This window comes from Pseudomyrmex gracilis, unplaced genomic scaffold (genome assembly GCF_002006095.1).
Source record: "Pseudomyrmex gracilis isolate BER0280 unplaced genomic scaffold, ASM200609v1 scaffold_178, whole genome shotgun sequence".
In the NCBI taxonomy this organism is placed as follows: domain Eukaryota; kingdom Metazoa; phylum Arthropoda; class Insecta; order Hymenoptera; family Formicidae; genus Pseudomyrmex; species Pseudomyrmex gracilis.
This window is the reverse complement of record NW_018020762.1, coordinates 101,938-129,433: the sequence shown is the minus strand read 5'-3', so window position 1 is coordinate 129,433 and position 27,496 is coordinate 101,938. Positions and strand designations below refer to the sequence as shown.

The window sequence follows — 27,496 nt, the reverse complement described above, 5'->3', positions numbered from 1 at the left end:
TTCCGCCAATCAAAGCGCTCGGTGTCAAAGCGCCGGTATCTACACGAGGATCCAGCCTTAAGGTTTTTTATTCGTGCGTCCTCAGCTTTACTCCGAAACAAATGTTTACGCTTAAAATAGGTAGTCATCGCTCATTAATTAACCATGTAAGAATTATCACTGACGAGAGAAAGAGACGGATTAAATCTCTCGAGGGCAAAATATACAGCGGATGTGATTCCATCGGACCTGACAAATTAATATTCGTCTCGATCGGTTTTTTGATTTGACGTATATATATATATATATAAATTTCATATTAGAGCGTTTTTAGCATCACGTCTCGACCTCAACCACGTCGATAAAGCAGACGAGAGTTCAGTGATCGTCGAGCGAGACAGCGGACGCGCCAGTGGAGGCTGTTCCGATCACTTCGTGTCGGTCCCTTCCCGGGAGTCATTTTTCTCAAAGGTTCAAATCGGTTCGGCCGATCGGTTGATCGATCGGTTCTTCTTCGACGTTCGTCGATACATTTTCGTCGGTTTTTTGCCGAATCGAACCTCTCTCGCGCATCTTCGTATCACAAGTTTCGTATCACGCCGTGCCGTGTCGTGCCCGTGCCGTGTCGTGTCGTCGTCGTCGCCAATTTTCGCCCGCTGGGCGCGAGTCATCCGTGATCGTGTGCGCGTTCTCGTCGTCGCCCCGTGCGCGTATCCCGTTCCCGAAGAAGACGCGCGCGACCGGGGAACCCGGAAGGAAGCCGCCGTCAAATCAACGACCGGTTTAACGTCGCGGTTACCGCATACGGTAAACGCGCGGCGGCCGCGTTAACACACGTTTGCCGTTTTAACACACGGCGAGTCCTCGCTCGCACGGAACCATCGAACTTCGTCATGCTGTTGTCAGCCGCGACCGCCGCGACGACAACGACGACGACGACGACGAAGACGACGAAGACGAAGTTTTCCGGGTCGATGCCGTTGGGAGGAAACGCGTCCTCCCAGTGCTGATATGCGGGACCACTGGCCGAATGCTTGGTCCGTGGACCTTACTCGCTACTTCGTAAATAAATAAATAAAAGTCCAAGTGATTATTGAAACCCGAGACCCGAGAGTACGACAACAACACAACGGATCAACGACGACGACAACAACAACAACAAGTCGTGCTCTTCCGAAGTAAACAACCAGGGGTTCAGGATGGCCTCGACCTCAAGCAGCACATCCCCGGACGTACAGGTGCTAATGGGCAAGGGCAAACGTGGGGCGGCCGCTTACATCAGCCGTGACACTGGTGGCTGCCTGAACGAGCTGCTGGACGTTCTGCTCAACCCCAGCACGGCCATCGACGACTGGGAGACCATTGACTGGTGCAAGTGGCTGATGGCCGGCGGTCGCACGCCCGACGAATTCGCCAGCACAGGTAGACATTCGCGACGAGATGATGGCGAATGTTTTTTTTTTTCTGTGTTTTTCTTTTTGCGAAATTTTAACGCTCGAGAAAATCCACTACGCGCGACACAACTTTTTTTCCAAATTTAATTTTTGTTTTGTTTTTTTTTCAAGTTTCTTAAATCAGAATACAAAATGGAGCAAAAAACTACACGTAGCGTTTAAAAAAAATTGGGGTAATCTGGATAAGATACATTTTGCAGGGGGTTATTTAATCCCCTCTCCCGTAACAATAGTAATTTTTTGTGCGATGCACTGCTCGTTTTAACATTTGTTCGATGATGTCGTTTCGCATCACAAAGTATATTGCAAGTGCGGATATAAATATGCACAATTTGCGTATTTGGCAGCGCCAAAAATTTTTCAGGTAAACATATATATTCAATGGCAGACAAGTATAGAGCTCTTTAATAGCCGCAGTTTCCAACCTTAACTTACGGTTATATAGAAATTAAACATTGAATTTTTTCGACGCCGAAAGTTGCACAAGTTTCGTGCGTTATATATCTTCAAGTTTTCGCGATCAAGCGAATAATAATATAAACACACGATACGCATCAGTCAATTTGCAATTAAATTTGTAAATTTAAATCGCTCGTCAATTGTATGTAAATTTTTTTGAGACACCTTTTTCTTTACAAACTGACAATTGTTTTGTTAAAAGGAGTTGGAAGAGAGTCACTTGGTTATTTATTTTATATTGAAAAAAAAAAAACAATTTCCTCTTTTCAGTACGTACTTACGATAATGCTACCACCTGCGGTTTGGTATGGACACCAAACTTTGTGGCATATCGGTGCCGTACTTGCGGCATCTCTCCCTGCATGTCCTTGTGCACGGAGTGCTTTAAGAAAGGAAATCATCATCGACATGATTTCAACATGTTTCTTAGCCAAGCAGGTGGTGCGTGTGATTGCGGCGACACAAATGTGATGAAGGAAATTGGGTAAGATCGTTGTACCAACGTACAATCAGCAAAGAAAAATTATCAGATACATATAAGTGTCATTTTAATTACTGTCTGTTTTAATTTACCTTCAATCTCATCATTGTAAGACATCTAACTTTTATATTCAACAATATTGTAACATAAACTTTCTGTGAAGATTATATTGCAACAAGATTCTCTTGTTGTAACAAGATTCTCTTGTAGGAATAATTTTCGGATGGATTTGTTGATCCGTCGGTTGTTAATTTATTTTTGGTCTCACAGATTTTGTGATAGACACGGGCCGAAGGCTGCTGTAAACAAGTCAGTCGCGCCATCAGACTTGATGTGCGTAGCCGAGGCAATGATGCCCAGAATTATTCTGCGGCTTATTCAACACTTGCGTGAAAATTGGTACGTTGCAAAGTAAAAAAGTTTGATAAAACATTTTCTTCACAAGTGCAATTAGGCGCAATGTGTTGATTAGATAATTTTGTGTAACAATCGTTTTTTTTTGTGTTTCAGTAAAATGGGAGTACCAGATTACAGAAGCGCTATACACGAGGCGGATCGGTATCTAACGATGCTTCTCGATCTGAACAACATGGGCGCATTAATGAGACGCGTTATTACATCAGCTCTCACAAATCCACAAAAATACCGAGGTCTCATGGATCCGTCGAACTTGACAGGACAATCGGAATACGACAATTATTGTCAAGATAGTAACAAGATATATCAGCATGCCGTCAAGTCGTTGCCGAATCCAGAACCTCCTGACGAGTATAAAGGTAAGCGATCTAAACTTTAGCGTGTGAAGCAGTTCTACGTATAAATGTTTCGCCATTGTCCCGATCTCATTTTACTAATAACAATTTACTGGTGCAATAAAAGACACGAATCGTAATTGTGAACAAATAGTTTTTAACAATCCACTTTGTCTCAGAATGCGTGTCGCTTCAAGAACATTTGGAACACACTACCTTTTTGGAGGAACTGATGTTCTGGACTGTTGCTTACGAGTTTCCGCAGAAGTTGGTCTGTCTTCTCCTGAACATGTTGCCGGATCCCGATTACAAGGAGGCTTTAACTCGCGCTTTCGTGCTACATTACAGTAGAATCTCAATGATGCTCGAACGTTCCACGGATCCCGACACGCTGAGCAACAGAGTGGTGCATGTTAGCGTGCAGGTAAAAATTTTTGTTCCATAGTTTTTATCTAACTTTTTATTATTCTTTTTATACTCACATCCACCTTGAAATTTTTCCAGCTCTTTAGTAACCAGAAGCTGGCCGTAAAAATGGTTGATCAGTTGAAGTTGTTACACGTGATGGTTATCAGCTTGAAATACATGATGAGCAAAATACTCATTCAAAATACTCTACACGGTACGTATATTCCGCGTGTAGTTTTACAAATGAAAGTCAAAATATACGAATCTGAGAAGAAACGTGTGTCGAAGATACATGCGAAAAGATTTTATTATTTTTGATTTCTTGTTTACACACAGATCCGGACAAGAACTTTCATTACGTCGTGGATTGCGGACGTCAGGTGATGAAGGAGCATTGTTACTGGCCGTTGGTTTCCGATTTGAACAACGTGTTGTCACACAAACCGGTCGCCGTTCGATTCATGAGTGACAACACTCTTCTGGAAATGTGGTTTGACTTTTTGTCGATGTTCCAAGGTATGAACGTCAACCAGAGAGAATTGAGTCAGCACGTGGAATTTGAACCCAACACGTATTACGCGGCATTCAGTGCCGAGCTGGAGGCTAGCGCGTATCCAATGTGGGCCATGGTTTCGCATCTTCGCGGACCCGAGAGCGCAGCGCTCAGCCGACGAGTGCTCAATTACTGTCTCACAGCTTTGCAAGATTGGCTTGACGCTGTCAACTATACGGATCCAAACGTGGTGAGTCTCGCTTTCTCGTTTTTCTTTATTTTGGATACTGCGATTACATAGAATTACATATATTTGACTTTTATTATCTTCTTTTAGAGCGATAGTTTACAAGTGTCGTTTCATCTGCCGCTTCATCGATATCTCGCGGTGTTCATGTGTCAGGCGATCAGACAACAGGGAGCGACTCTACGCGAACTGCTACCGCCCACGGATGTGCTGCATCTTCTCATGATGCACCCGCTACGAATACAAGTGAGTTCTCGCACACTTTTCCTTTCAGTCTTATTAATTCCTTGTGGGGTAAATATTATAATTTATTTATACTTTTTGTTAAAATGCTTGAAAGATTTAAAACACGAAAGCGTCTTTCACGCTGATTAGTTATTCGATCGTGTTTAATTAAAATTCAAACCACAAAGAATTAATAACTAGAATAAAATACTTCTTTTTTTCCGCTCGTTCTCATGCATGGCATACAAATTTGTATATATAGGCAAAGCGCGCATACGTCGTTTCTTTACGTTTAATTATTTTGAAAGACTTTCTACGCTCGTCGCGCTTGATAATAAAAAAACAAATTTTTTTTTCACAAAATTACAAAGAAACTTCCAAACATTTTGCAATGAAGTTTCTAAAATTAGAAAATACATTTTACAAACAAGTTTGTTGTTGTATATATCGTGTGATATTTTATTTTAAAATCTTACAACTAATTTATATAAAATTAATAGCTAACTACACTATAATCGTAAACTTGAACTCAAATGTTTTATTGATAAAATCAAATTTGAGAAATGCAGAGAGAAAGGTTTTGCTGTTCTAACATATGTGTTTATCTTCATATACTCGATATATTTCTGCATTTTTTTAAATATGATAAATTTCAAGATAAACTTTTCTACTATTAAAGAAACAAGTAAGAGAAACTTAATTTGTGGAAGAGATTCTGTAGTCAGAGACTTCTTCTGTGTTATACTTTACGCTTAAAAATTATTAATTCATTTGGCATTTGACAGTACACTATTTCATTACGAGTGTATTTCTACGAGTGTATTTCTACGAGTGTACAAAATGAGAGTTTACAATAGTATATTAAAAATCCGTACGTAATTACAAAGTTGCTTGTAACGAAATCTAAACACATTATAGATCAGAGTTGGATATAAAATGTTCGGCGTTCAGATTTGGTTTTAATAAAAAAAATCTCAGAGAGATAATTTTCAAGGAGACGTAATATAACAAATGATTGAGACAATTAATTAAAGTAAACCGCGAATTTTCATTTTGGATAAACTTAAAAGAGGAAAATAAAAGAACAAGTAAACGTTTTCACAGCATTTGCAGCTTCTAAACGTTAAACTATCGATATTTGTTTATTTTTAAATCAATTATGTTTCATAAAACTTTTAGAATTCGACATTTTATATTCAACCGTTCGATACGCGTTTTGCACCTCGGTATGTACATTGAGGTCCTTGTTAAAATCACAGGTTTCTTTAATATTTTAACAAAGTATAAAAAAAAAAAAAAAAAAAAAAAGACGAACAATTTTACGAAGCTTCGGGAAGAAGTTCGATTTCGTTCGGAGCTTCGAGAACCGGCGGTGCCGGCGGCAGATCGATCTGCAAATGAGGCGCGAAATCGTAGGTGATCAATTTCATCGCGACGAAGCCGCCCGAACCTTTGTGACCTTTGTGAATAACACCGGCCCCGGCGATCGGCACTGCCGGATTCAGTTCGATCGGTTGAACGTCGATAAATGGAATCGTGCTTTGCGCGGCGTCCTTTCGCCGATCGCTCGGTGCGAAATTCAAATATTGATTCACCCCGGAATCCGGCACGTGCTGAACGGGATCGCGGATCGGTATGTCGGGGTCGACGAACTTCAGCTCGGTTCTAAAAATCAGAATTGTGAGATTTAAACATCGTTGAACGCTTGTTTCTCAAAACTAAGAAGAAAATGATATGAAAAAAAAAACATTACCTGTCGGTGACGTCGTTGCTGTGCCAGAAACTCTTCTCCTCCGGTTGAATTAACAATCCGGACGTGAAATTGAACGGTGTCACCCTGATTTCCAAGTTCAATCGACTGCCGACCATACGGAATCGGATTCCTGATTGTTTTTTTTTTTTAACACAAAGCACAAAATTCAAATTTTTTTCCAAACAAAATTTGTGAAACAAAAATGAATTTCGACGCGTCGAAGGAAGAGGTACCTGTCAACAGATGATCTTGCGCCGAAACCAGATCGTCGAGATCCAAAGCGCGTTTTTCCCACACAATTTTGTGATAATCAACGCCGCTTCTCACGTTACTGTCCATGATGGAAAACCCATTGATCGGCTGCCAGTTGATTGTGGACGCATTGATCGCTCCACGCGGTAGCAACTGACCCTCTTGAATTTGTATGTGAACGACTTGATTCACTTTTTTCAATTTCGCCCCCGTTATAACTCTGTAAATAATTACGCGCGTGTATTGTTTTAAGGTTTAACTTTGTTTTTCTTTTGAAGTTTTTAAAAAGTTCTGTCGATACTCTGTTATTCTCTTTGTACGTTAGATTCTTGCTTTATTACTTGTTATTCGAGATGTCGGACGTCACGGATCGAAGACTGAAGTAACGATCGGAATTCAATGTGTGATCGTCGCAATAGCAAAAGCAATAGCTGCAGTGCCAGAATAGCCATCGCCACCAGCTGTCGACTTTGGTCGTTGTTCGCTGACACGTGTTCTTGTTTCCGTAAACGAGACCGTTCTCGTACTGAATGTATTCGTATCTTCGGTTGCTGTTTCTCTCCTAAGTAACAGAACATCCAAACAATTATCGAACGAGCACTTGGTGATTTGCAAAACCAAGTTCTTATCCCACAAATCAAACTACTCTCTGGCGTTTCTGGCTCTTTCGATCGACATACCGAGGGACAGATCCACATGTCGGAATCGATGTACTCGCAATGAAGTATCTTGCCGTTGCACTGACGTTGTCTCGAACAAAACAGATTCTTATAGCAACTGTATTGCTTGGTGTATCCGTAATAAGCGCAGTTCTCCTTGCACGTGTTGTCGCCGTTCAGATCCACCTCGTTTACAATGTATCCCTGAAACACTTGCTTCAACTCCGTGTAGGTTTCGTCTAAAAAAAACAAAGCGATAATTTGTATGCAAATTGTACGTACACGTACATGCATTTGATTATCGTATTTATGTGTTAGAGGATTTTTTACCCAACTTGTGACTGCTTGGATCACATCTCCAAATACCTCTCGGAGCGAAGGCCATTGAGATCTTTACCGCTCTCAGTGTCTCAGACGTTCTGGTCTCGTACTGATTCTTCAGCATTTGAATCTCTTCGCTAAAGTTATTGCCTGTTGTGTTAAAAGTTCAGGATTAGATTCGTTTTTTTTTTTAACGTTTCAAGCGGAAGTGTTTTAATTTGTAGACATTAAGTTAATTTATAGACAGAAAGATCGCGTGTGCGAAAAAAAATGTTCTAAAATACATATACTTAAACGTAATTGTCGAAGTCAAGTACCTTCGTTGTACAAAGTGAGCAACATGTACGAGAATTGAATCATGCTGTAACCCTTGATCTCCGTTAAAGCCACGGCATTGTACAAATTGTACAGCAGTTGCTGCGGCGATTGCTTCTCATTGCACATTTGTTCCGACGCTTCCTGCGCGGACAAAAAAAAGAAAACATATTTCCTTCGCGGATATTCAATTTTTTTATTTTACAAACTAGTATTAAAAACTACATTTCTGTTCTATCCGAAAAACAATCTTCTTTCAATTTGTCTGAAAATTGTCAGAAGGAAAAAAAAACACTTTGTCTTTGCGCGCATTGTTGAGAAAGAATTTTGCTTGTATAAATACAGAAACAGTTCTTTGACAGATCTCTCAATTGCTTTCTATTATTTAAGATACCTGAGAAGCTGCTAGGAACAACTTCTCGTGAAGAATCAAACTCATGATGCGATCGAGAGCTCTCGGTATCGAGGCGTTTGGATCTCGCAGAATCGTCTCGGCAAAATTCGCCAGCTGCTTCGCGTTAATCGGCGCGTTCAGCTCGACGATTTCGCGCTGCATCTGTCTGAACACGTTGTACAAGCCGTTGACGCTCTTGGCCTCGACCTTCGCGCGGGCCCAAAGCCACATGGAGTCCAGCGATCGCAAGTGATCCTGTCGGTCCGCGGGAAATTGTTTGTCCACCTCGTTGCCAAATCTCTTGTACGCTTTGATCAGAAACAGATACTTCTCCTGCTCGTTCGTGACGTTCATCCATCTTCGCTCGTCGGCGAGTTTCTTCTTCAACTCCCGTTCCAATTGCAACAGAGTTTGTCTAAGTCCGTCGACCGTCGACGCGTCGTTCCTGATCGCGGCAAGAGCCACCGCGGCCAACGCGCCCAGCACCACAAACAGCCAGCAACGCGCGAAGTGTCTCATTTTATTTTTTCTCAAGTCACAGACCTTCACCGGTGACTCACTTCTTCGCTCGTATGCCGTTCCGCAAAAGATTTTTATTTCTCTTTGTTTCTTTACCTACCTCGGCGAAACTTGTATCTGTTAAGGACGTTAAGAGAACGCGAAAATTGTGAATCCTGTTATCGTGCGTTATAACAAATCGTTTTATATTACATTTATATTATTTGTTTTCTCATCTAATTAATCAATCTTTATTGACATTGTTATTCAATCATTTTCAGCGCGTCTGATATCACGCGATTTAAATAGCGAGTTTGTATTTTTCAACGACGAGATAAAACCCAACGCGACCTTTCTGTATCGGCAAACGTCATCGTTGAATGAGAAGATATACGCGATCTCGTGTTTGACGTAGCGCGCGAGAGGAAAGAGAGGTAGTGCGTAATGACGCATTTAGTGCACAATCCAGTTCTAGAGAACTAAAGCACTTGGGTGCAGCTGTTTTTCTTCGACGAGATTAAACAAGCGCTTCTGTTCAACAAAAGTAGCAAAGTCGCGGGATATTTTGCTAAGTTTTTTTCCTTCCTTCATCCGTTCTAATCGTCTCGCGTTTTCCGCGCGCGATTTCCGGTCGCTTCTACATTCAAATTCCGAGAAATCTGCGACCGCTATCAACGTCCGATGGAGAAGAGCGCGAGTCAAACAAAAAACGCAAGTTTTAAATTTTATATAAAAATTATTGAAGTTAATCGAAGTTTAACTCTGATTTTTTCTCACGCGTTTCAGCGTTTTTCGCGCGAACACAATCCGCGTGGGAAACCTCGTAAGAAACGGACGGACACAAAGAAGTTAAATTGCTTCTTTCGACTACAATCGATGATGACCCAGTGGTGGTCAAAACGAAGAATCCCGAGAGATTTTGGCGAAGCCGCGAAACGTATGTTGGTCGTTTGCAAACTTCCTGCTTCGACCACTGGTCATCAGAATCGAGAACAACAATCGCGAGAGAGAAATGTTTTTTTGGAAACAACGTTTTAAAATCATTTTTCATTTAATCGGCCATCTTGATCTTTTGACCAACTTCTCTCGAACGCGCGCTTCGAGTCCGATTTAATATATCAATGTATCGCGCGCAAAAAAAAAGTGCATACGTTGAAAAATTGGTTTTTTCAACAATCGTGTCGTCGGAGCACGCGTTTGCGCTTTCTAAATTTGTTTCTCTCTCGGGATTTTCGTCACGATCGCAGGTCACACAATTCTTGCGAGACCCGATGGGCTTTTCGATGAGCTCACAAACAAACAAAAATTTCGTCGACGATGCAAACCTTTTTCGCGCACCGTGACACACACGATTGACAAATCGCGCGGAATGCGCGAGAAAACGTGTCTCTCCCCGCTTTAATTGCAACGATTGATCGCGGGAGCGACGGACAACCCGGGTGTACTGGTTGAAGTTATAAACCCACAACGCACATTCACCGATCGGTCGACCATACTCGACTGACTTTCATGCGCCGATGTCTCCTGTCCACCTCCGTGGCCCCCGCTGATCCCCACACGTCGTTTCCCGTACTCGTGGTGTTACGTATCTTCCCGTGTGCGCGCATGTCTCCGCGCTCTCCTCTCCATCATCCGTTTGATATGATGTGTTCACACACTTAGCGAGAAACGCGCGAAAAACTCTCCTCTCTTGTGTAGCTACGTGTAGGAGATTATTCACCGGCTACAAAGTGCAACAGAAAATTCTAATCAGACCGTGTGAAAAAAAAAAAAAATGACTGCGTATGTATCACAACTTCTCAACGTTACATCATCTTCGTAATTAAAACTCCAAAGTAAAATTCTTTGATGTTCATTGAAACATAATATATATATATATGTGCATCAGCCTCTTTCGCTCAGTCGCTCGCTTGATATTGTTGTAAAACCGATCAATATCCCGTCATTTCTCACTCGAGAGAGAGAGAGAGAGAATGAATGAATGAATGAATGCTGCTTTATTTATAGCGCGCTCTGGGATAATATTCCCTAAAGCGCTAAATAACAATTAAATAAAAATTAGTACGTTACAAGCAAGTAGCAAATAACAATTAAATATAAAGAGGTGGTACATAGAACGCGACGTAACAATTGAATATAAAATTAGTTCATAATCAAATTAACAACTAATAATTAAAGTAATTCAAAAGAGGGGCAAAAAAGAAAGTAGAATAAAATAATATAAAATACAGAAAAAGAAAAGAAGAAAAATAAAATAAAGAAAGAGAGAGAGAGAGAATGAATGAATGAATGCAGCTTTATCTATAAAGCGCTCCGGGATAATATCCCCTAAAGCGCTAAATAACAATTAAATAAAAATTAGTACGTTACAAGCAAGTAGCAAATAACAATTAAATATAAAGAGGTGGTACATAGAACGCGACGTAACAATTGAATATAAAATTAGTTCATAATCAAATTAACAACTAATAATTAAAGTAATTCAAAAGAGGGGCAAAAAAGAAAGTAGAATAAAATAATATAAAATACAGAAAAAAAGAAAAGAAGAAAAATATAAAATTAAGAAAGAGAGAGAGAAAAAGAGACAATCAATTGTGCGATTTAAAAAGTCGTATTTTTCTTCAAACTTCTGCAAAGTCGATTACCCGATTGCGATTTTGATCAAAATGACTTGTGCGCTACAGCTCGCTGATTCGTGTTATTAGCAACGCGACGAAACGTCGGAAAATGACAGATTTCCGTCTGTGTAATTCTACATGTTTTTTTTTTTATTTGTTTCAAAACCCACGAGTAAAAAATCGCCACGGCAGATTCACTTTCAGCAGAGTCACTTGATCCAGAGCGCGATATATCTCATTTCTCAGCACCTAATGCCCGCGCTCCCGTCCGCGCTTAATAGACACAATGGGGTTCCTGTTACGATGTTATCGGACTCGTTGCACTGGATCCCTCCGAGCTGTTGTCAATTCAAAGCTCGGGGTTTAAAACGACGTTCTTTCGTTTTATTTATTTTCGCTTGCTTTTAATCGTTCGAGATCTTAGATTTCCTTCCGAGACGGATGCCCGTTTATTGGCCGCGATGACGGGGTCGACTCGATGACTAATTCTCGTAAATTAAAACGTAACGAAACTTGTGTCTGACGTTCCAGAGTTTACAGCGGACAATGTGACGGTCTCTCCTCTGTGTTTTTTTGTCGAAAGTTCCTCGAATCCATTTTCACCTCCCGAGCCTGTTCGAATAATTTACATCTGCACGCGTACATGTAATTAATATTCTTCGCAGCTGAATCATCATTTGTTAAACGATGCGAAGAACGGCAATATTTTTCGCACTCTCTCTCGAATAAATTTCGCTTGTCGCGTGTGACCCGTTTTCAATCGTCGACAAGCGGAATTTACACGTAACATCGAATATTTGCTTCGAGTCGCAGATGACAGAATGTGTTTAGTCATTCCAAGAAGTCCAAGATGCAGCTCGGACGCAGCGCGACGAGCAATTGCGTTCGCGAAATTATAGGATCATTTTGTTGTTCAAGTTTCTCTCAACTGAACTTATTTCTCGTGTGTGTGTGACAGTTTTAGATTTAAATAACAAATAAGCTTTTATAGAAAGCTTTCATCGTGTCTCAGAAAGAAGGAAGAAATATTCTGATAAGTTGAATTTGATAAGATGAACTTTCGTGAAAGTTGCGGATTAGACTTTTGGGTATTTCCAAACAAAACTCGATTATTCACTTGTTTGATCTACAAACCAGTCGACGTTTTCTTATCAATTCTACAAACATGAAAACTTGATGTGTGTAGAGCACATCCAACAAAATAGGGTAAAAGACCCAATTACTGTCACCCTAAGCTATTTTATTAAAAATATTAAACAAATCCTAAAAAGTTATGCGTGAAAACAATCTAACATAGAATTTTAAGTGCAATTGATATAACAAAAAATCTCCAGCACTTGTGTTTCATTTCTTTCATTTCAGGGGTGACGGTAATAGCTCTCGCATTGTTCTTTTTAAATTATTAAATTTACAAATAAAAATAGAGATTTTGAGAGACGGTATTGTTTTGTTTCTTGTATCAGAGACATCGAATAATATTAGATAAGAAGAAAAACACATGTTTTTGATAAATAAGTAGTAAAAACAATTCACTAACGCCAGAGTTTATTATTCAGGTGACAGTAATTGGGTCTTTCACCCTGAATCTGAAAGAAAGTTAGTCAGACATGTTCGTTCTTATTGTCACATCAGTCTTTTCCTATTCTTGATCCATCCTGTGACTGTTATTTGGAACATGTTTGTAATCTTATTCGTTTATAACACTTGAGTCTAAGATTACAGATTTCATTGAGCAAAATTCGCCAAAGGACCGTCTGTTCGCACAATGTTTGTTCAGTGAAAAGCCTCTTTTTGTCATTCACGATACCTACCTGCATCTGATGGGCCAGAAGCACGAGAACGCTCCTGTTGTACACCTGCTGTTCGGACGGCACTGTGAGCCTGTGTATCGACTTGAGAACGTCCGGAAGGTCGCCCAATCTGGGCGACACGCAGGATTTTGCGAACTGCACCATCGTGTATCTCTCGTACCTGTCCGGATTCTTCGCGAATCTCTCGAACAAATTGTACAACCCGTGCACCTGGCCGACGTAGTGATCCAGTTCTCTGAGACTGTCGTCCAGTCTACGTTGCATCGGGAGTCGGAGCAGCAGCTGCGTCAGAATCGCGTCGATTTTGATCTCCGTCCGTTCCTGATAGACGTCGATCTTCCTCGACACGCGGTCGATTCGTTGCCGCAGCTCTTTCTCCATTCTCTTCACGAACAAGTAATCCTGTTCCTGCGCGGCCGCGCTACTATGCGTACGTATCACGTCCCAGGATTCCATTAGCTCGACCACGGTCTCGCGACCGAGTCTGATCATGTCCAAGGCGTCGTTTAGGTTGAGGTCGAAGCCACCGCCTCCGTTCAGCGTCGCCAGGACGAGGATCAAAGTCGCGGATGTCCGAAACTCGATCATGTCGGAGGAGAGTCCTGCGACGCGCGAAACAAAAGAAATATTTGAAGAATTCCGTTTCAAGTGTGTGTCGGTTGACACGCCGGGACTAAACGGCCTGTGCGCGTCTCGATGGGCACGACCGTTACGCGCTGGCGAAGTGAATGGCAATGGACGGACGAGGAGGGGGGCTCTATTGTGTATTCGCGTTGGTTGTATACAGATACAAGCGCGTGAACACATACATGTGGATCGTATCTGTCTCCAACCCACGCGCCTTTGCTTCTCTTCGATTCCAATATTAAACCAGTTCTGAATTCACAAGTTCCCGCTTTATTTTGAACAGATTATCCATTTCCTTGTGCCAACAGAGACAAGACCGAGAGCGGCCGTCCTGTTGCAGTTTTTTACGAGGGTTTCACCCGCTGGTTTTCAGCGCCGTATCTACAAAAGTGGATCTCAAAGCCCCACACATTAAACGCAGGTCTCGTGGAACTGATCAGTCACGTTGGTCGATTAGCTGATTTGTATCTGCGATTGTTCAAATTCCATGGATGGCCCGCGCTCTCAGGTTTTTCTCTGGCTTCAAAATCCTACCTCGGTTACTAAAATGCTATATTTCACGTCACGTGTACTTTAGCTTTCGGTTACCACTGTAGGATTTTGGAATGTACCCCTGGTGCCACTCACAGGCCAGTAAGAATATTGGTCTGCAATTAGTCGGTTGGCTCATGACCTTACGACTAAAACTTTTTTACAAAAAATTTCTGTGCTTAACGCGAGAACTTAGATTTTTCAAGTAATTAACAACGTCCACAAGTGAATGTACTCGACAACATTATCTCGTGAGACAACGGCTGAAGATATAAAGGCTAGCGATATCTTTATCGCTTATTAGTTAATGTATAAAGCAAAGATAAAATGACCTTTTAACGTTGACACATTCAACCCATGAATGAGACTAGTGCTGCAAAGCACAATCGACGAAATGTTAAGTTCAAGAGCGGGATATGGTTGAGAGAAATTGTATCAAGTATTATTATAGTTGTTATAAAATTTTCAATGTGTGTAGAGAGAGAACAACTGCATTAACTAAAACTGATAAAAATATTCAATTTATAGAGTTGTTATCGCTTTGTAAATTATTGTATCAGGTGTGAGAATCAGTCAATTATAGCGTGACTTGTATTAAGACACACATATATCTATCGTGCTTGTATTTACATAAGATTGCGATGTGCTCATTATTCTTATGTAAGTTGGCGCGCGGTTGGCTTAAAATCCTGCACGCATATATGAAGAGACGTATTACATAGTCATATGGCTGTCGTCGGAAAACATAGTTTGTGGGTTTTGATGACACATCAACGTGCCGCAAACAAATAGCGATCAGACAGATATTTTTTTTTTTATTCAGCAGTCGTACATTTCGCGTTTTCAGGAAGTTCAATTGCGCTTTATCGCGGTCACAATGCCTCACTTCATCTCTGTTATTATCTAATGTGAACATCTAACGTGTCAGATATTTAAAAAACTATCTTCTTTGCTTTTTCAGGTCGCTTTTTACGAGATTTTGAATGGATTGTGGGTCCGCAACGGATTGCAAATAAAGGGTCAGGCTATGACTTACATACAGTGCAATTTTTGCAACTCCATGGTGGACGCCGATCTTTATCTGTTGCAAATCTGCGCCACAAAATTACTACCAGACGTTTTTCTGAAAACCATTATTGAAAAGTAATATTTTTGTTTCTTCGTTTTGTTTAATAATTGATAAATCTATTTCGATTTCATTAAATATTCAATTTATATCTGCGCATAATCTTTAACGTTTTGAAAAATCTTGGCAGATTTCACGTAAGGGAATGGATGAGTTTGTGTCTGTATCACGCTCCGCAAAACGAGTACCTCGAGGGCGAGCATGGTACTCCAATGTTGGAGAGCTGTTTGACATTTTTAGCTATGTTGGTTAACGTGAGAACCAACCTTGGTGAGTCTTTTATAATTAAAAAATTTGAGAAAAAATCTTTACATTTCTCTCTCTCTCTCTCTCTATATATATATATATATATATATATATATATATATAATGGGATATATATAATTATAATTATAATATATGTAATTGTTTCTTTTTTCATTCCAGGCTTATCAGATCCTGAAATGTCACGTCTCGAAATGGTGACGTTGTTATGTACCGGTGATAAGACACACAGTCAGCTGATGGAACTGATGCCGGAACGTTGCGGAACCACACAAAACAGAGATTTTGAATCTGTCTTGGCTGCAGTTAGTTCATTAACAGATTTTTCATCTAAATCAATTTTTAATCGATTTTGTTTAAATTTTTATGTTGTGTTTTCTCTCGTTGTCTTCAACACAATTCCACATACCGTGTATAATTTCTGCAGGTGGCACAGTACAGACCTCCAAATCTCGAAGCGAGTGGCAATATGCAACAAGGCATGTACGTACCGAAGCCTCACGTATGGGACGAATTGTTCGATCCGTTGCACGTGCTCTTACGAGCGGTGCACAGGAGAGATTTTCAGATATCCATGGATCGTTTTACGGAATAGTACGTTTTAGACTTTCATTTATCGCAAGAACGATTTCATTATATGTGAAAGAGCAATTGTTTGTTTAACAAAAATATTTTCCGATATTTCTCTCCAGCGTAAAACAATCGGGTAAACTGAAAAATGGTGCTACTCCCTGGCCGCCGTTCAGACATCCTGCTCCGGTATCGGCGGATTACGATGATCCGCGAATCGTTCTACGTTCCAGAGTCTTTCACGCTATGATCCTAATAATACTCTACAAGGCTGTAAACGGACACAACATATCGGAACATATTATGGCATTGGCGATTTATCTTTTGGAAATGGCGGTTGTCACAGCAGAACCCCGAGATAAATCAGTAAATTATTTTCTTCGACGACACAACCAGTTAGTTCGAATGAATAGTTTTTCTTTTTGTGTGTAATTTTTATATCATTTTACAGATAAGTCCTCTTTGCCAGTATACCGGCGGCACTTATCGTGTGATAAAAGATATGGACTTGGCCGGATGGTACGAAAATGACAGCCTCTTCGAAAATCTGAGGACGGTTATACCTCGAGTAATTCTAGTCCAAGAGTCGGAACCGAATAGCTCGGATAGTGAGTGTTATATCATAACGAACGAGTTAATTCTATTAGAGATAGAATTAGTAATCTAACGTGTTCGCTAATACACATTTAATAGGTGAGTTTGAATGGGAGATTCAAGGCGAAGTGGGCGAGGTGGCAACATCCTTGATGCTGAACGACGGCGCGGAAGATGCCACGGAGGAAACCTCTCTCGAGCTGTTGGGATTCACCGTGGATACCATCAGAAACGAGAACACGTCGAACGCTAACGCCACATCACTACCGGCTTTACTACCGTCGACCGAAAGTGCTCTGCCAGCTTTACCATCGACCAGTGGTCAGTAAGATGTTTATATTTTTTTACACATTCTCTCTCTCTCTCTCTCTGTTTCCCTCTCCCTTCCTCCCCACGATATGTGTTATCACATTTACAGTGGAATATGATATAGCCATTGTACCCGAAGATGGAATCGTCGCCATACCGCGTAACAACAGCGACGAGGATCTCTCGATACCGTTACAAAGAGCTCTACCATCATCCGGGGAAGAATCTATGGCTCTGGCAATCGAATCGTCTTCTTCATCAGATAGTACGTTGCGTTTTACATATTGTATGTTATTTTATCTATTATTGTTTATACAAAAAGCTTTCTTTCTATAATGAAACTATTGTATTTAATTTTTTTTTATTTTCTTTTAACATAATTAGCTTTGGTTAACAATCAACCTGCTTTACCACCCGCTATTCAATGCTCAACGGTTGTGACCGGGAATGAGATAGTCGCGACACAGCCGGTTACTTACAGGGCGGTTACAGAAATCGTTCCATCCACGTCGAATTCCCACAAACACTTCAACAGAAAAGATTTACAGGTAATATATATATATATGTATACTATGCATATAGTGACTATTGTATAAAGCTCATGTATTATTTATTAATCTTTCTGTTTTTTTTTTTTACGCTCATATCTTATATATTATTTTATAGATGCAGCCGCAATCGGTTAAGGTTGGGGAGAGCATTATTTCTCTATTGTTGAAGTTGCACTCTCAACTATCAGGCTACAATACCGAACAAAATATCACGATCTCTGACAACGATGCCGGCAGCAGCAGCAGTAGCTCGTCCACGTCGTCGAAGGAATCGCGAATTGGCGACGGGCCTTTCTTCATATCGCAGCTGCTTCGCAAAATAGCGGATTTAGATCCTCTTTGTAAACAAGCTATTATTGAGACAAGGAACAAATTGTGGCCCCGTATGCAGGAGAACGAAGAGGACGAACAGCGCGAACGGGAGAATCGTGAGCGCGAAGAACGACGGAAAAGGGCGAAGGAAAGGCAGCAAAAGCTAATGGCGGAGTTTGCCAACAAGCAAAAGCAATTTATGGAAGAAGCAATGAAGACCGGTAAATTATGATGCAAATTAATTATTGCTTTTTTTTTTTTAAGGATTGTTATGTATTTTCGTTCGACTTTATTTTCACAGAGGAAGCGGGATCATCCGGTATGGACTGGGATCAGGAGGAAAATACGACTAGACTCGCCAGTAAAAAAGAGTACGACTGCGTGATATGTAATCAAACTACTCCCAGCAGTGAGGACAAGCCGATGGGACTTGCTGTATTAGTTCAAGTAATGCGTTCTTATCAGTTCTCAGCGATCACAAAACACACACTTTTTTATCGAATGATGAAAAAAATTTTGAATTCACTATTTCAACATATCAAATGATACCGCGTGTTATTTATACGCGTGTGAATTTTCTCAACAGTCATCTAGCATTATTGGACATCAACGACAGACGCCGGAAAGATTGGTTTTGCCTACGTCCGACGACGATCCGCCTATACCGAAGGGAGACACTCGGGGAGCTTATTCCGACCGTAGAATAGACGAAATGAGTCGTTTATTTAACACGGTAAATGAAGAACCATACGTACTATTGATAGCTCACAAGAATTCGCTCTACCCACAAGCTAACAGACGCGAGGGGCAAGGGTAATCGTCCGTTCGCTCCACCCAATCTCCTCTACTAGTTAGGTTCTGTCGAGGCGGTGACGAGAATCGTGTGACGCGTTCTCGCTTGTGGGCATATCCCCACCGCCTCGACAGAACCTACCTAGTAGAGAAGATTGGGTGGAGCGGACGTACGATTCCCCTTGCCCTTCGCGTCTAGCCCTAAGCTGTCAATAATACGTAAGAAATAAGAAATGTACAAGGATATGTACGTATATTTTTATAACATTTAATCATAAAAACATAGTATGTAAATTCTGCATATTTTCTTCTTTAGTTTTTTATGAGAAGTGAATTCCATCGAATGTTTTTAAAGTTATAAATATGTATTTCAGATTTCATGGGTACTGTCGCTGAATTTGGGCTGGGAAGGCGGGGTCCACGTGCAGACTTGTGGCCACCATCTTCACTTGGATTGTCTCAAGTCTTATCTAGAGTCTCTTCGTAGTCAACAGCGGCAGCAGAGTATAGCGGTCGAACGGGGCGAATACCTGTGCCCGCTGTGTCGACAATTGGCCAATTCTGTACTGCCGCTTTCGCCGCAGTTTGGCGAATGTTCGGCGGTGGTGCGATCTCGTCACGCTTCCACAAAGACCATATTAACGGATCTGAACACTTTCCTCAAAGAGATACAACAAACTCCAGTACGTTTATCAAAGATGTCATTCTTCTTTTATTTATGTCTTCTAATTTAAATTTTCGCAGCATTTAAGGTTTGCGCTGAATATACTGTTATTTATTACAGATCTCTTCAAATTTGACCATAGCAATGGGCAAGGCAATGGAAGATATGACGAGTTGCACGTATTTAAAGTATAAGCAAAAGAATTGTGAAACTAATCACCATAGCTTGTTCCTCTTCGTAACGTCTATAGCTCGAACCAATTTTGAAATTGAACTCGTTCAGCGCGGTGGATCGTTGTGTGTCCCGCCGCCAACTACAATACCTTTGACACCTAAACGCGATTGCATAGGTACAAGCAGCATTTCGTACACTAATTTGTTAATCAATGTTCCTCGCGAGATCTTTATTACATTTGTTTTTTTAAAGAACTTATCTGTTTGCAAAATTAATCTGTAGATTTGTATAGAGATTGTGACTAAAGACGAATACGTGGTTTTTGATTTTGTCGCTTTTAGTCGCTCTTCTTCATGTCCTGGCGGTACACGCTCGGGTGTTGACCGCTTGGCCAGTCCATCATGTTTGGCAGCAATTATCTGGTATACATCTGATGGAGGAGTCGACATCTTCTCTCGCTTTAACGCCACACGAGAGGGAAGTTCCTTTATTCTTACGAGATCCGACTGCCATGCTCATTCAATTTATACTACTGTTGCCACTGCATCTTGATCGAAGTACGTGCATTTTGATGAAAAACAGGATCCGTAATCGAAGCGATTTGTTAATTGCATTATGAACAACGCGATAATCCATATGTTTTTTTCACAGCATATTTCTCTGGTGTGGTAAAGGTTCTCTACAACTTACTGTACTATCAGGTGATACTACAGATAAGCTGTAACTTTTCGCGAGCAGAACGAAATACAATCCTGAAGAGAAGACGCAGCTGCGCCGCCACGTCCTCGGAGACTGCACTGGCCGAGATTATCGAGTTTTTTAAAGACAGCGGACTTTATTCTGGCACGGACGATGAGAAACCGTCCACTTCGGCTTCTCCATCTTACGTCAGAGTGAAAACGCATTGTCTCGAACAACAGGTACGTTCTATACACATGTTTTATACATATATATCTTTCGACAATATCTTTGGAGAAGCTTTGATCTCGCAAAATATTTATTTCTTATGCGTGACGTATTCAATTTTTTGTTTTTTTTTTTCAGATTCAATCGCTCTGCTTGCCGTTCCTTCGAGTGGCGGCGTTATTGCGTCATCACTTGTACGAGCAGCCGTTGCCGGTAATCAGGGCGCCGCAAAGCGAGTTCGTTAGATTGGTTTATTATCTAGAACTGGTCACGGAGGGCATGAATTGGGATAGTTTTAGTTCGGCAGTAGCTCTGAACTGGCAAGAACCGGACGCGTGCGTCTCAGTACCGATATTCTGGTGCAACCAGTTGCTCACATTTCTAACTAACTGGCAAGGCCATCTGCCAGCCCGACGATTGGTTATGGAGCAACACATATCGTGGCAGATGCCGAAACTGCTTAGTCTTCCGCGGGAATACGAGAAAATCTTCACGGTAACATCCTTAGAACACACACTTGCAATTAAGAATAATTGAAAATACGTATATATTCTATGTATAAAAGTACTATTTTTTTTTTTTCAGTATTATCACGAGAGACAATGCAGCCAATGTCATTCTGTTCCTCAAGAAATTGGCATTTGTTTGTTGTGCGGAACGATCGTCTGTCTCAAGCAAAATTGTTGCAAACAGATGAATGTCTGCGAAGCTATTCAGGTGGGCTATATGTTTTTTTTTACTACATACATACGCTAGAACAAGATGAAATCATTGTCCACAAATATATCAAAGTTGTTCGCTAAAATAACTTACCATCACATTTAGCATTCGATCGATTGCGGAAGCGGTACAGGCATTTACCTTGTTGTAACTTCGACCTACATCATCGTGATACGTGGTCGACGGGCGTGTTTGTGGGGATCGCTGTATCTTGACGATTTCGAGGAAGAAGACCGAGATCTAAAGTAAGTATCACATATTTGTAACCGTTGAGATTTTATATAAAGATAAAGAACGCGCGTGTACAAACGAACAATGCAATTAATTAATTTTGACACGATTAATTTTGATGTTAAAAAACATGACTGTAATTCCTTACGATTATAGCGAGAGAGATAGCTAAAGCAGGTACTTTTACAACAAGAACAAACCGTTTGATATTACACATTCAAGCATTGTAATATCTTTTTTGTCACAGACGTGGCAAGCCGCTGTACCTCAGCGAGGATAGGTACAAGCTTTTGGAGCAGCAGTGGCTGGCACACAGATTCGATCACACGAAGAAAACGTGGGTATGGCATCGCGACGCCTTGTGACCTTTCACGATGTCGTCACACGGTGTTCGTCGTTCTTAAATCACGAAGAACCGAAGACTCTCTCTCTCTCTCTCTCTTTCTCTCTTTTTTCTTTCTTTATCTTTCTCCTGCAGTTAACTCTCACGCAAAGATGCCTCGCTCTTTCGCAGTAATATCCGCGCGCTTTGATGACTAACAGAAAGTAGTACCACACTTTCCTTCCTCACGAATATATGCTATATATTTATTATGCAATATAATGTATTATTGGGTAAGTATAAGTATAGATGTGTATAAAATGAAAAAAAATTAAAAAGTATTAAAAAAAAACCTACACGCATCTGGGAAGAGGATAAAAATTGTGTTCACGTAGTCGCGCGCGAAGATTTAATTTGGATCGATATCACACACTTGTGTAGAAATTACGTCCTCGAATTGAAATCTTGTACATTTTATTTAAGTATGTATATGCACACGGCTACTTCGGTTTCTTTTTTTTTTTTTTTTATTTTTTTTTTAATCCTCACGCGTAATTATCTTCGAAATAAATTTGATCGAAATAATATTCTCATCTCCGCAGAGTTTTGCGCGCGTTTCTACGTTTTCTCTTCTTCAAACTTCAATTATTTCTCAAATATTGTTTAACTCTCGATAAAACTGTTCTCTCAATTTCGAGGATGATTACGCCGAAAGATGGAAGTAAAAGATATACATATATATATATAAATAAAAACTTGTCCTAACGATATGACACACAGAAGAGTACTTATCTAGTGCGTAGCGTTTGTACCTTTTAGCAGAGGAAAGAATTTTGAAAGTGACAAGAACGTGAGAAGAAAATCGCGCGTCGCTATTTTCCGAACAATCGTCTTCATTTCGGAGACGGGATATATAGGTTTCTGGATCCTCTGTATTCCTTTTCATTTCACGAAAATATATTTACGATATAATTGCAGATTCTTCTCCCCTGCAAAGTACTTGCAAATTTTTCGAGCGTAAAAGCGCGTAGAATTTCCATGCTATTACCATTACTAAAAAAAAAAAAAGAAAAAAAGAAAAGAAAAAAAGGACGTATGGTTAAGAGTGTGGAAAGACAAAAAGGAAAAGGTGAAAAAGAACTCTCAAAGACTGATATGTCTTTAATGCTTTCTTATAGGAATTTCTATTTATGTCCAACGAGAGAGCTAGAATTTATATTGTCAGAGACTATTTTTATTATTTACATCTGATATAACACACACACGCATTCACAGACGTACACATACATACATACACACACACACATACACAAATATATATAATATTATTTAATCTTTGTGATACGAGCTGTAATGAGATGAAAAAGACGGATAACATGTACGAGAATGAATCCAAGTGCATTAATGTAGGAGCGGAAAGTTTTTGTCACGCCTTCTAGTGCATGACAAACTATAAGATAAAATCGATACTAGTTTCTTGCTTCGGGGATACAGTGTAGGAGCTGTGATTCACGATTTTTCTCAGTGTGTGTCAACGGACTAGAAAAAAAAAAAAAAGATTAAAGATACTTTTATTGCGTCACGTGAATGTTACGTCGTGAAATCACACACACACAGACACACAGGATTTTATGTCGTGGAGTTTGGACTTCATAAATATTAAGTTCACACACAATTGTGTATATACTACTCGTAGTAATGTGTAACAACACAACCGAGCTGAAATATTATAGCGTCTAATCTGAATTTGCGTGAATCCGTGAAAAGTGACACAACACTTTGTTTTTTTTTGTTAATAACTAAAACGCATACACATTCGCCTCGTGTTAGTTCTTTGGCTAATAAACAAATCGACGAAATTTCTGCATATTCTATATACGGATGTAGAGCCAACATATGCACGTACAGAAATGTAGAGCGGAAGTAGCATCACTCGATAAGATTGCAGTTTTTTTTTTCTAAAAAACTTTTGAAAACATACTGATAATAATCAACGCTACTTTTGAAAACTGCTTCACAGTTGAAAGGTTAATTTGTCCGTTACTTGTTTTTAAGAGATTCAGTTCGCGTGTTGGAAGAAAAGAATTATTTCTGAAGAAAAGAAATGTGTATGTACAGAGAGTATATATTCCGCGTCTTACAATTCTCACTTCACCGATGAACTTCGAGTGATAACTCTTCTTTCGAGTCACTTATTCATTGTTAAAAATGTGTGTCCCGGTTCCAATTGATTTTACAAAACTAAATCTTGTCTAATTTTTGAAAACGAAAAAAAATCTTTCAATCGCGTTTCTTTTTCTTTTTTTTTTAAGTTAAATCTAAGAATAAGAAATTGCATACAAGAAAATCTTCAAATTTTTATTTGTTGCTCAATTACGAGCATATATATATTGAAAAGTGAAAATTTACGAAAAAGTTTGAAAATCAGAAACCGAACGAATCGTCTCTTGTACGTACATCCAGAGCGATATTCATATTCGAATCTTGTGTATTTAAGATCATCTTAATTTATATATTTTCTATATATGTATATTCAACACATATATATATATACAATTTTATTAAAATTTTATGTTGCGCGCGAAACGATTATCAATATCGCTCCTAGAGTTTTTCAATCGCGGTAGGATTTTTGAACTTCCTTTGTGTTTACTCATGTGTTTGCGAACTCTAAAAAATTGCTTCTTATATACATAATGCACTTTTATATTGTAAATATATATAATGACATAGTTCACCAACCGTATTGCGTTAGTATATATATATATACTACATAGTCCCTGCTCGAAACAAAAAGATCTGTATATAGAACTATATTAACTATATAATTATTTTTAGGAGTGTCCTTGATTACAAGAGTTTACAGTAAAAAGCATATACGATTAAAGACCTGAAAATTTATTGAGCTATTATATATATATATAAAATTACCGATTACGTTCAATGTATAAAATAAAAGCGATTCTATCGAGAATGTCTCGTTCTTTTATTAACAGAAATTTGTTTTATTTACGTGATTTTCGACAATTTTTTTATGTTTTACAAATTGGATTTTATTTGTTGTAATCATACTGGAAAGATAATATATAGACACTTACAATTATTACTTTTTTTAATATAGCTTAAACGTAACAAATTTTTATTGTATGTATAGTCGCAGAATTCTTTTATGAGAGTTTTTTTTCCAAAATACAAATGGGGAAGAGAAAATAAAAGGAAGATTTTGTTTCATATATATCAATTTTTTTTTTTTTTTTTTTTTTTTTTTTGGATCGATAAGTTAAATAAAGTTTCAATGGACAAGGATCTCTTGCGAATGTAAACTATGCTCACAATGACAGATAATAAGGGAATTCTATTTCTAAAAATTTGTCCCGACATGTGAAAATTGACTTGAAATGCAATGTTTCTGACATGTTTGTGTCAAAAAAAAAAAAAATTGCACATCCAAACGTTTTACAAATGTTATCGGGAACTTGCTCGGACACCTCGACATACAGGAATGTAAAATAGCATATTTTACATTGTGTTTGTGAAATCAAAAAATTACAATTCATTTATCCCACTTATGAGTGCATGTGTAATATATATATAATATATATATATATATATATATTATGTATACATGAATACTTTTTCTTATCTTGTCCATCTTTGTTATTTTTTGTCACTGCCACTTTAAAAAATATCAGAATGAAATAATAAATCTTCTCTTTCCCCACTAATTTAATTAACGGCCGCCTGTTTGCTCTTGATATACTTCAATGACATCGTCGTTCTCCATCTCAAGCTAAAAATATAATGCAATTTTAATAACACTCCATTATCGACACATGCACAATGTGATAACATGTGCTATCTCTACAAAAATTATCTCTACATGTACATTTCGTCTCTCTACGCATAAAAAAATTTTAAAAAAAACTACAAAAGTGGTTCTTACCTGCTTTGGTGTTTCGTCATCGTTAATTCTTTTGCCATCAAAAAGAAACCTAAGCGAGGTCATTGGTACGCCCTAAACAGAATTAAAATTTTATTACTGTACAGACAAAATGATAGAAATCCAATGAATCGCCAATAACCACCGCATATTATTCTCAACACAAAAGTTTGAAAAAATTAATAAACTAAACAAATACATTCTTGTATACAGGGGTGGGGGGGAGGAGTACAGATTATTTAGTACTTCAATAAAAATGATAAAACAAAATCTCAACCAAGTAAAAATATCTGCGATAGTAAAATCAACTCACCACGCGATCACTGTACGACTTCTTCAGCTTGCCCATTTGTGTGGTCATTTTTACCCTAAAGTGAATTTCATTGCTGTCCTGGAAGAAGAAGCAACCGTTTATTTCACGTAAATGTGTGCGTAAACAATTGCAAGATGTTTAACCAAGTGCACATTACTCACGTTTCCAACAACTTTGAGTTTGATATATTCCGAATTCGCGTCGCCTGGGCCGGCTTCTGGTTTTTGTTCCTAGCGATGAGACAAGGTTAGAAGCGCTGGTTCAAACTTTCGGCAGAGATTATTTCACGGAATCGACAATTTTTCGTCGCCAGCCATATTCGCATCCGCTAACGTAGATGCGAAATTGGAAAGCACGATTGCGCGAATTGAATTTGCTTACCTGATTATCGGACATCGTTATCAAATTAGATTACAATAAACGTCTCCACGCGCCAGAACGCTATCCAAACAGAAGCTACCAATATGGCGCCGCGCTTTTGTCAGTTATACACAACTAACCGCTGCTCTCACTCGCTTGAACTCGCTTCTTGTATGAACAATTCTGAATAGATTCGCACGATTTCCCGCGCACGCGTATTTCTTCCCCCATGTGTGGTACGCGCAGCAGATCACGTGATCCAAAAGAAACTCTCTCATGTTTCATTTACATAGAACAGAAGAAATTCCATTTGACGATCACGGACATCGAGGTCCGACCGCATTGGTCGGCAAATTGACCAGTGCAAATTGAATAATTCACGAAACAGAAACGTTCGACGACCTTCCGTTGTCAGCAAAGCGAAATGTTTTCATCTTGTAATATCCGATTACACGTGCTAAAACTGTAAAGCTTAAAAAAAAGTTAATGAAAAAATTAAACACAAATCAATCACACGTTGACGTTCTAAAGCAGCTTACATTGTGGAAAATGCTGGCTTGTGATTGGTTGATTTGCACAATGTTTAAATCTTAGGCCTGGTTTATGCGGGCCTAAGATTTTAATATTTCTGTTTATTAACATAAGCATAACCAGAGAGAAGCCTGAGAGCGGCCAGGTCTATTAGAGAATGTGTAATCACTTTTCCGCCCCGTAAACTAGCGCATGACCACGGTGGTACACATTGGAACTACGCAGCCAGTCCACGAGCGACATGTCGGTGCACTATGTCCACAGCGTGCGGTTCTATTCTGTGCTATGTGCACGAGTTTAAATGGTCACACTTTCTTTATGTAAAACTTCAATTGGCTAAACATTTACCATTTTATTTTAGCACAAAATGTTTACGGAGACTAAGTGACTAATAGAGTTAAAAAAAGAGACTGATTGTGAGAATGGTTACTAACGTTGCAATGTATATGTTATATACGTAAGATTTTATCGAATTGAAATAATTAAAGGCTGAATTGTTACGTGCACATATTTTTTAAATGCACATGTTTAAAGTGTATC

General features: G+C 39.4%; 3 protein-coding genes across 6 annotated transcripts; 1 reads left to right on the top strand and 2 right to left on the bottom strand.

The window, feature by feature from the left end:
- Window positions 1–112: 112 nt before the first annotated feature.
- On the top strand, window positions 113–24,786 carry LOC109857908 (E3 ubiquitin-protein ligase UBR3). Of its 3 annotated transcripts, none has more exons than XM_020434690.1 (28): window positions 113–1,401; window positions 2,163–2,376; window positions 2,644–2,772; window positions 2,884–3,149; window positions 3,305–3,549; window positions 3,630–3,747; window positions 3,870–4,276; window positions 4,364–4,519; window positions 15,239–15,420; window positions 15,534–15,673; window positions 15,830–15,972; window positions 16,095–16,261; window positions 16,360–16,603; window positions 16,689–16,845; window positions 16,931–17,152; window positions 17,280–17,405; window positions 17,525–17,688; window positions 17,807–18,224; window positions 18,305–18,450; window positions 18,590–18,736; window positions 19,170–19,478; window positions 19,580–19,808; window positions 19,975–20,190; window positions 20,285–20,553; window positions 20,678–21,034; window positions 21,125–21,256; window positions 21,365–21,504; window positions 21,738–24,786. In XM_020434690.1, exons 1-28 carry the CDS (start codon window positions 1,179–1,181, stop codon window positions 21,853–21,855), a joined length of 5,784 nt encoding a protein of 1,927 aa, XP_020290279.1. In that variant the 5' UTR covers window positions 113–1,178; the 3' UTR covers window positions 21,856–24,786. The 3 variants fall into 3 exon arrangements, with proteins under 3 accessions (XP_020290279.1, XP_020290278.1, XP_020290277.1); XM_020434689.1 differs by having other exon boundaries at window positions 17,265–17,405; XM_020434688.1 differs by having other exon boundaries at window positions 17,250–17,405.
- On the bottom strand, window positions 4,930–13,819 carry LOC109857914. 2 transcript variants are annotated; one of them, XM_020434700.1, is made up of 9 exons: window positions 10,016–10,219; window positions 8,193–8,828; window positions 7,801–7,942; window positions 7,493–7,633; window positions 7,184–7,401; window positions 6,845–7,065; window positions 6,485–6,723; window positions 6,252–6,381; window positions 4,930–6,163 (listed from the first exon to the last, which is right to left on the bottom strand). In XM_020434700.1, exons 2-9 carry the CDS (start codon window positions 8,709–8,711, stop codon window positions 5,818–5,820), a joined length of 1,956 nt encoding a protein of 651 aa, XP_020290289.1. In that variant the 5' UTR covers window positions 8,712–8,828; window positions 10,016–10,219; the 3' UTR covers window positions 4,930–5,817. The 2 variants fall into 2 exon arrangements, with proteins under 2 accessions (XP_020290289.1, XP_020290288.1); XM_020434699.1 differs by lacking the exons at window positions 8,193–8,828; window positions 10,016–10,219 and adding an exon at window positions 13,120–13,819.
- A 259-nt stretch (window positions 24,787–25,045) lies between the features above and the next one.
- On the bottom strand, window positions 25,046–26,612 carry LOC109857927 (small ubiquitin-related modifier-like). The gene is made up of 5 exons (XM_020434720.1): window positions 26,447–26,612; window positions 26,227–26,295; window positions 26,066–26,143; window positions 25,756–25,827; window positions 25,046–25,602 (listed from the first exon to the last, which is right to left on the bottom strand). The coding sequence occupies exons 1-5, from the start codon at window positions 26,459–26,461 to the stop codon at window positions 25,543–25,545; spliced, it is 294 nt and encodes a 97-aa protein (XP_020290309.1). The 5' UTR covers window positions 26,462–26,612; the 3' UTR covers window positions 25,046–25,542.
- Between the last annotated feature and the right edge of the window lie 884 nt (window positions 26,613–27,496).

What these genes read in the sequence shown, in the direction of transcription:
- LOC109857908 (XM_020434688.1), top strand. Translation starts at nt 1,179, where the DNA reads ATGGCCTCGACCTCAAGCAGCACATCCCCGGACGTACAGGTGCTAATG. An exon ending in CATTCAAAATACTCTACACG is followed by an intron (nt 3,748 to 3,869) that starts GTACGTATATTC and finishes GTTTACACACAG; the next exon opens with ATCCGGACAAGAACTTTCAT. An exon ending in TTGAATCTGTCTTGGCTGCA is followed by an intron (nt 15,973 to 16,094) that starts GTTAGTTCATTA and finishes TAATTTCTGCAG; the next exon opens with GTGGCACAGTACAGACCTCC.
- LOC109857914 (XM_020434699.1), bottom strand. Translation starts at nt 13,707, where the DNA reads ATGATCGAGTTTCGGACATCCGCGACTTTGATCCTCGTCCTGGCGACG. An exon ending in TTCTGGCCCATCAGATGCAG is followed by an intron (nt 7,943 to 13,119) that starts GTAGGTATCGTG and finishes TTGTCCGCGCAG; the next exon opens with GAAGCGTCGGAACAAATGTG. An exon ending in ACATGTGGATCTGTCCCTCG is followed by an intron (nt 7,066 to 7,183) that starts GTATGTCGATCG and finishes TCTGTTACTTAG; the next exon opens with GAGAGAAACAGCAACCGAAG.
- LOC109857927 (XM_020434720.1), bottom strand. An exon ending in AACTCAAAGTTGTTGGAAAC is followed by an intron (nt 26,144 to 26,226) that starts GTGAGTAATGTG and finishes TTCTTCTTCCAG; the next exon opens with GACAGCAATGAAATTCACTT. An exon ending in ATGACGAAACACCAAAGCAG is followed by an intron (nt 25,603 to 25,755) that starts GTAAGAACCACT and finishes TTATATTTTTAG; the next exon opens with CTTGAGATGGAGAACGACGA.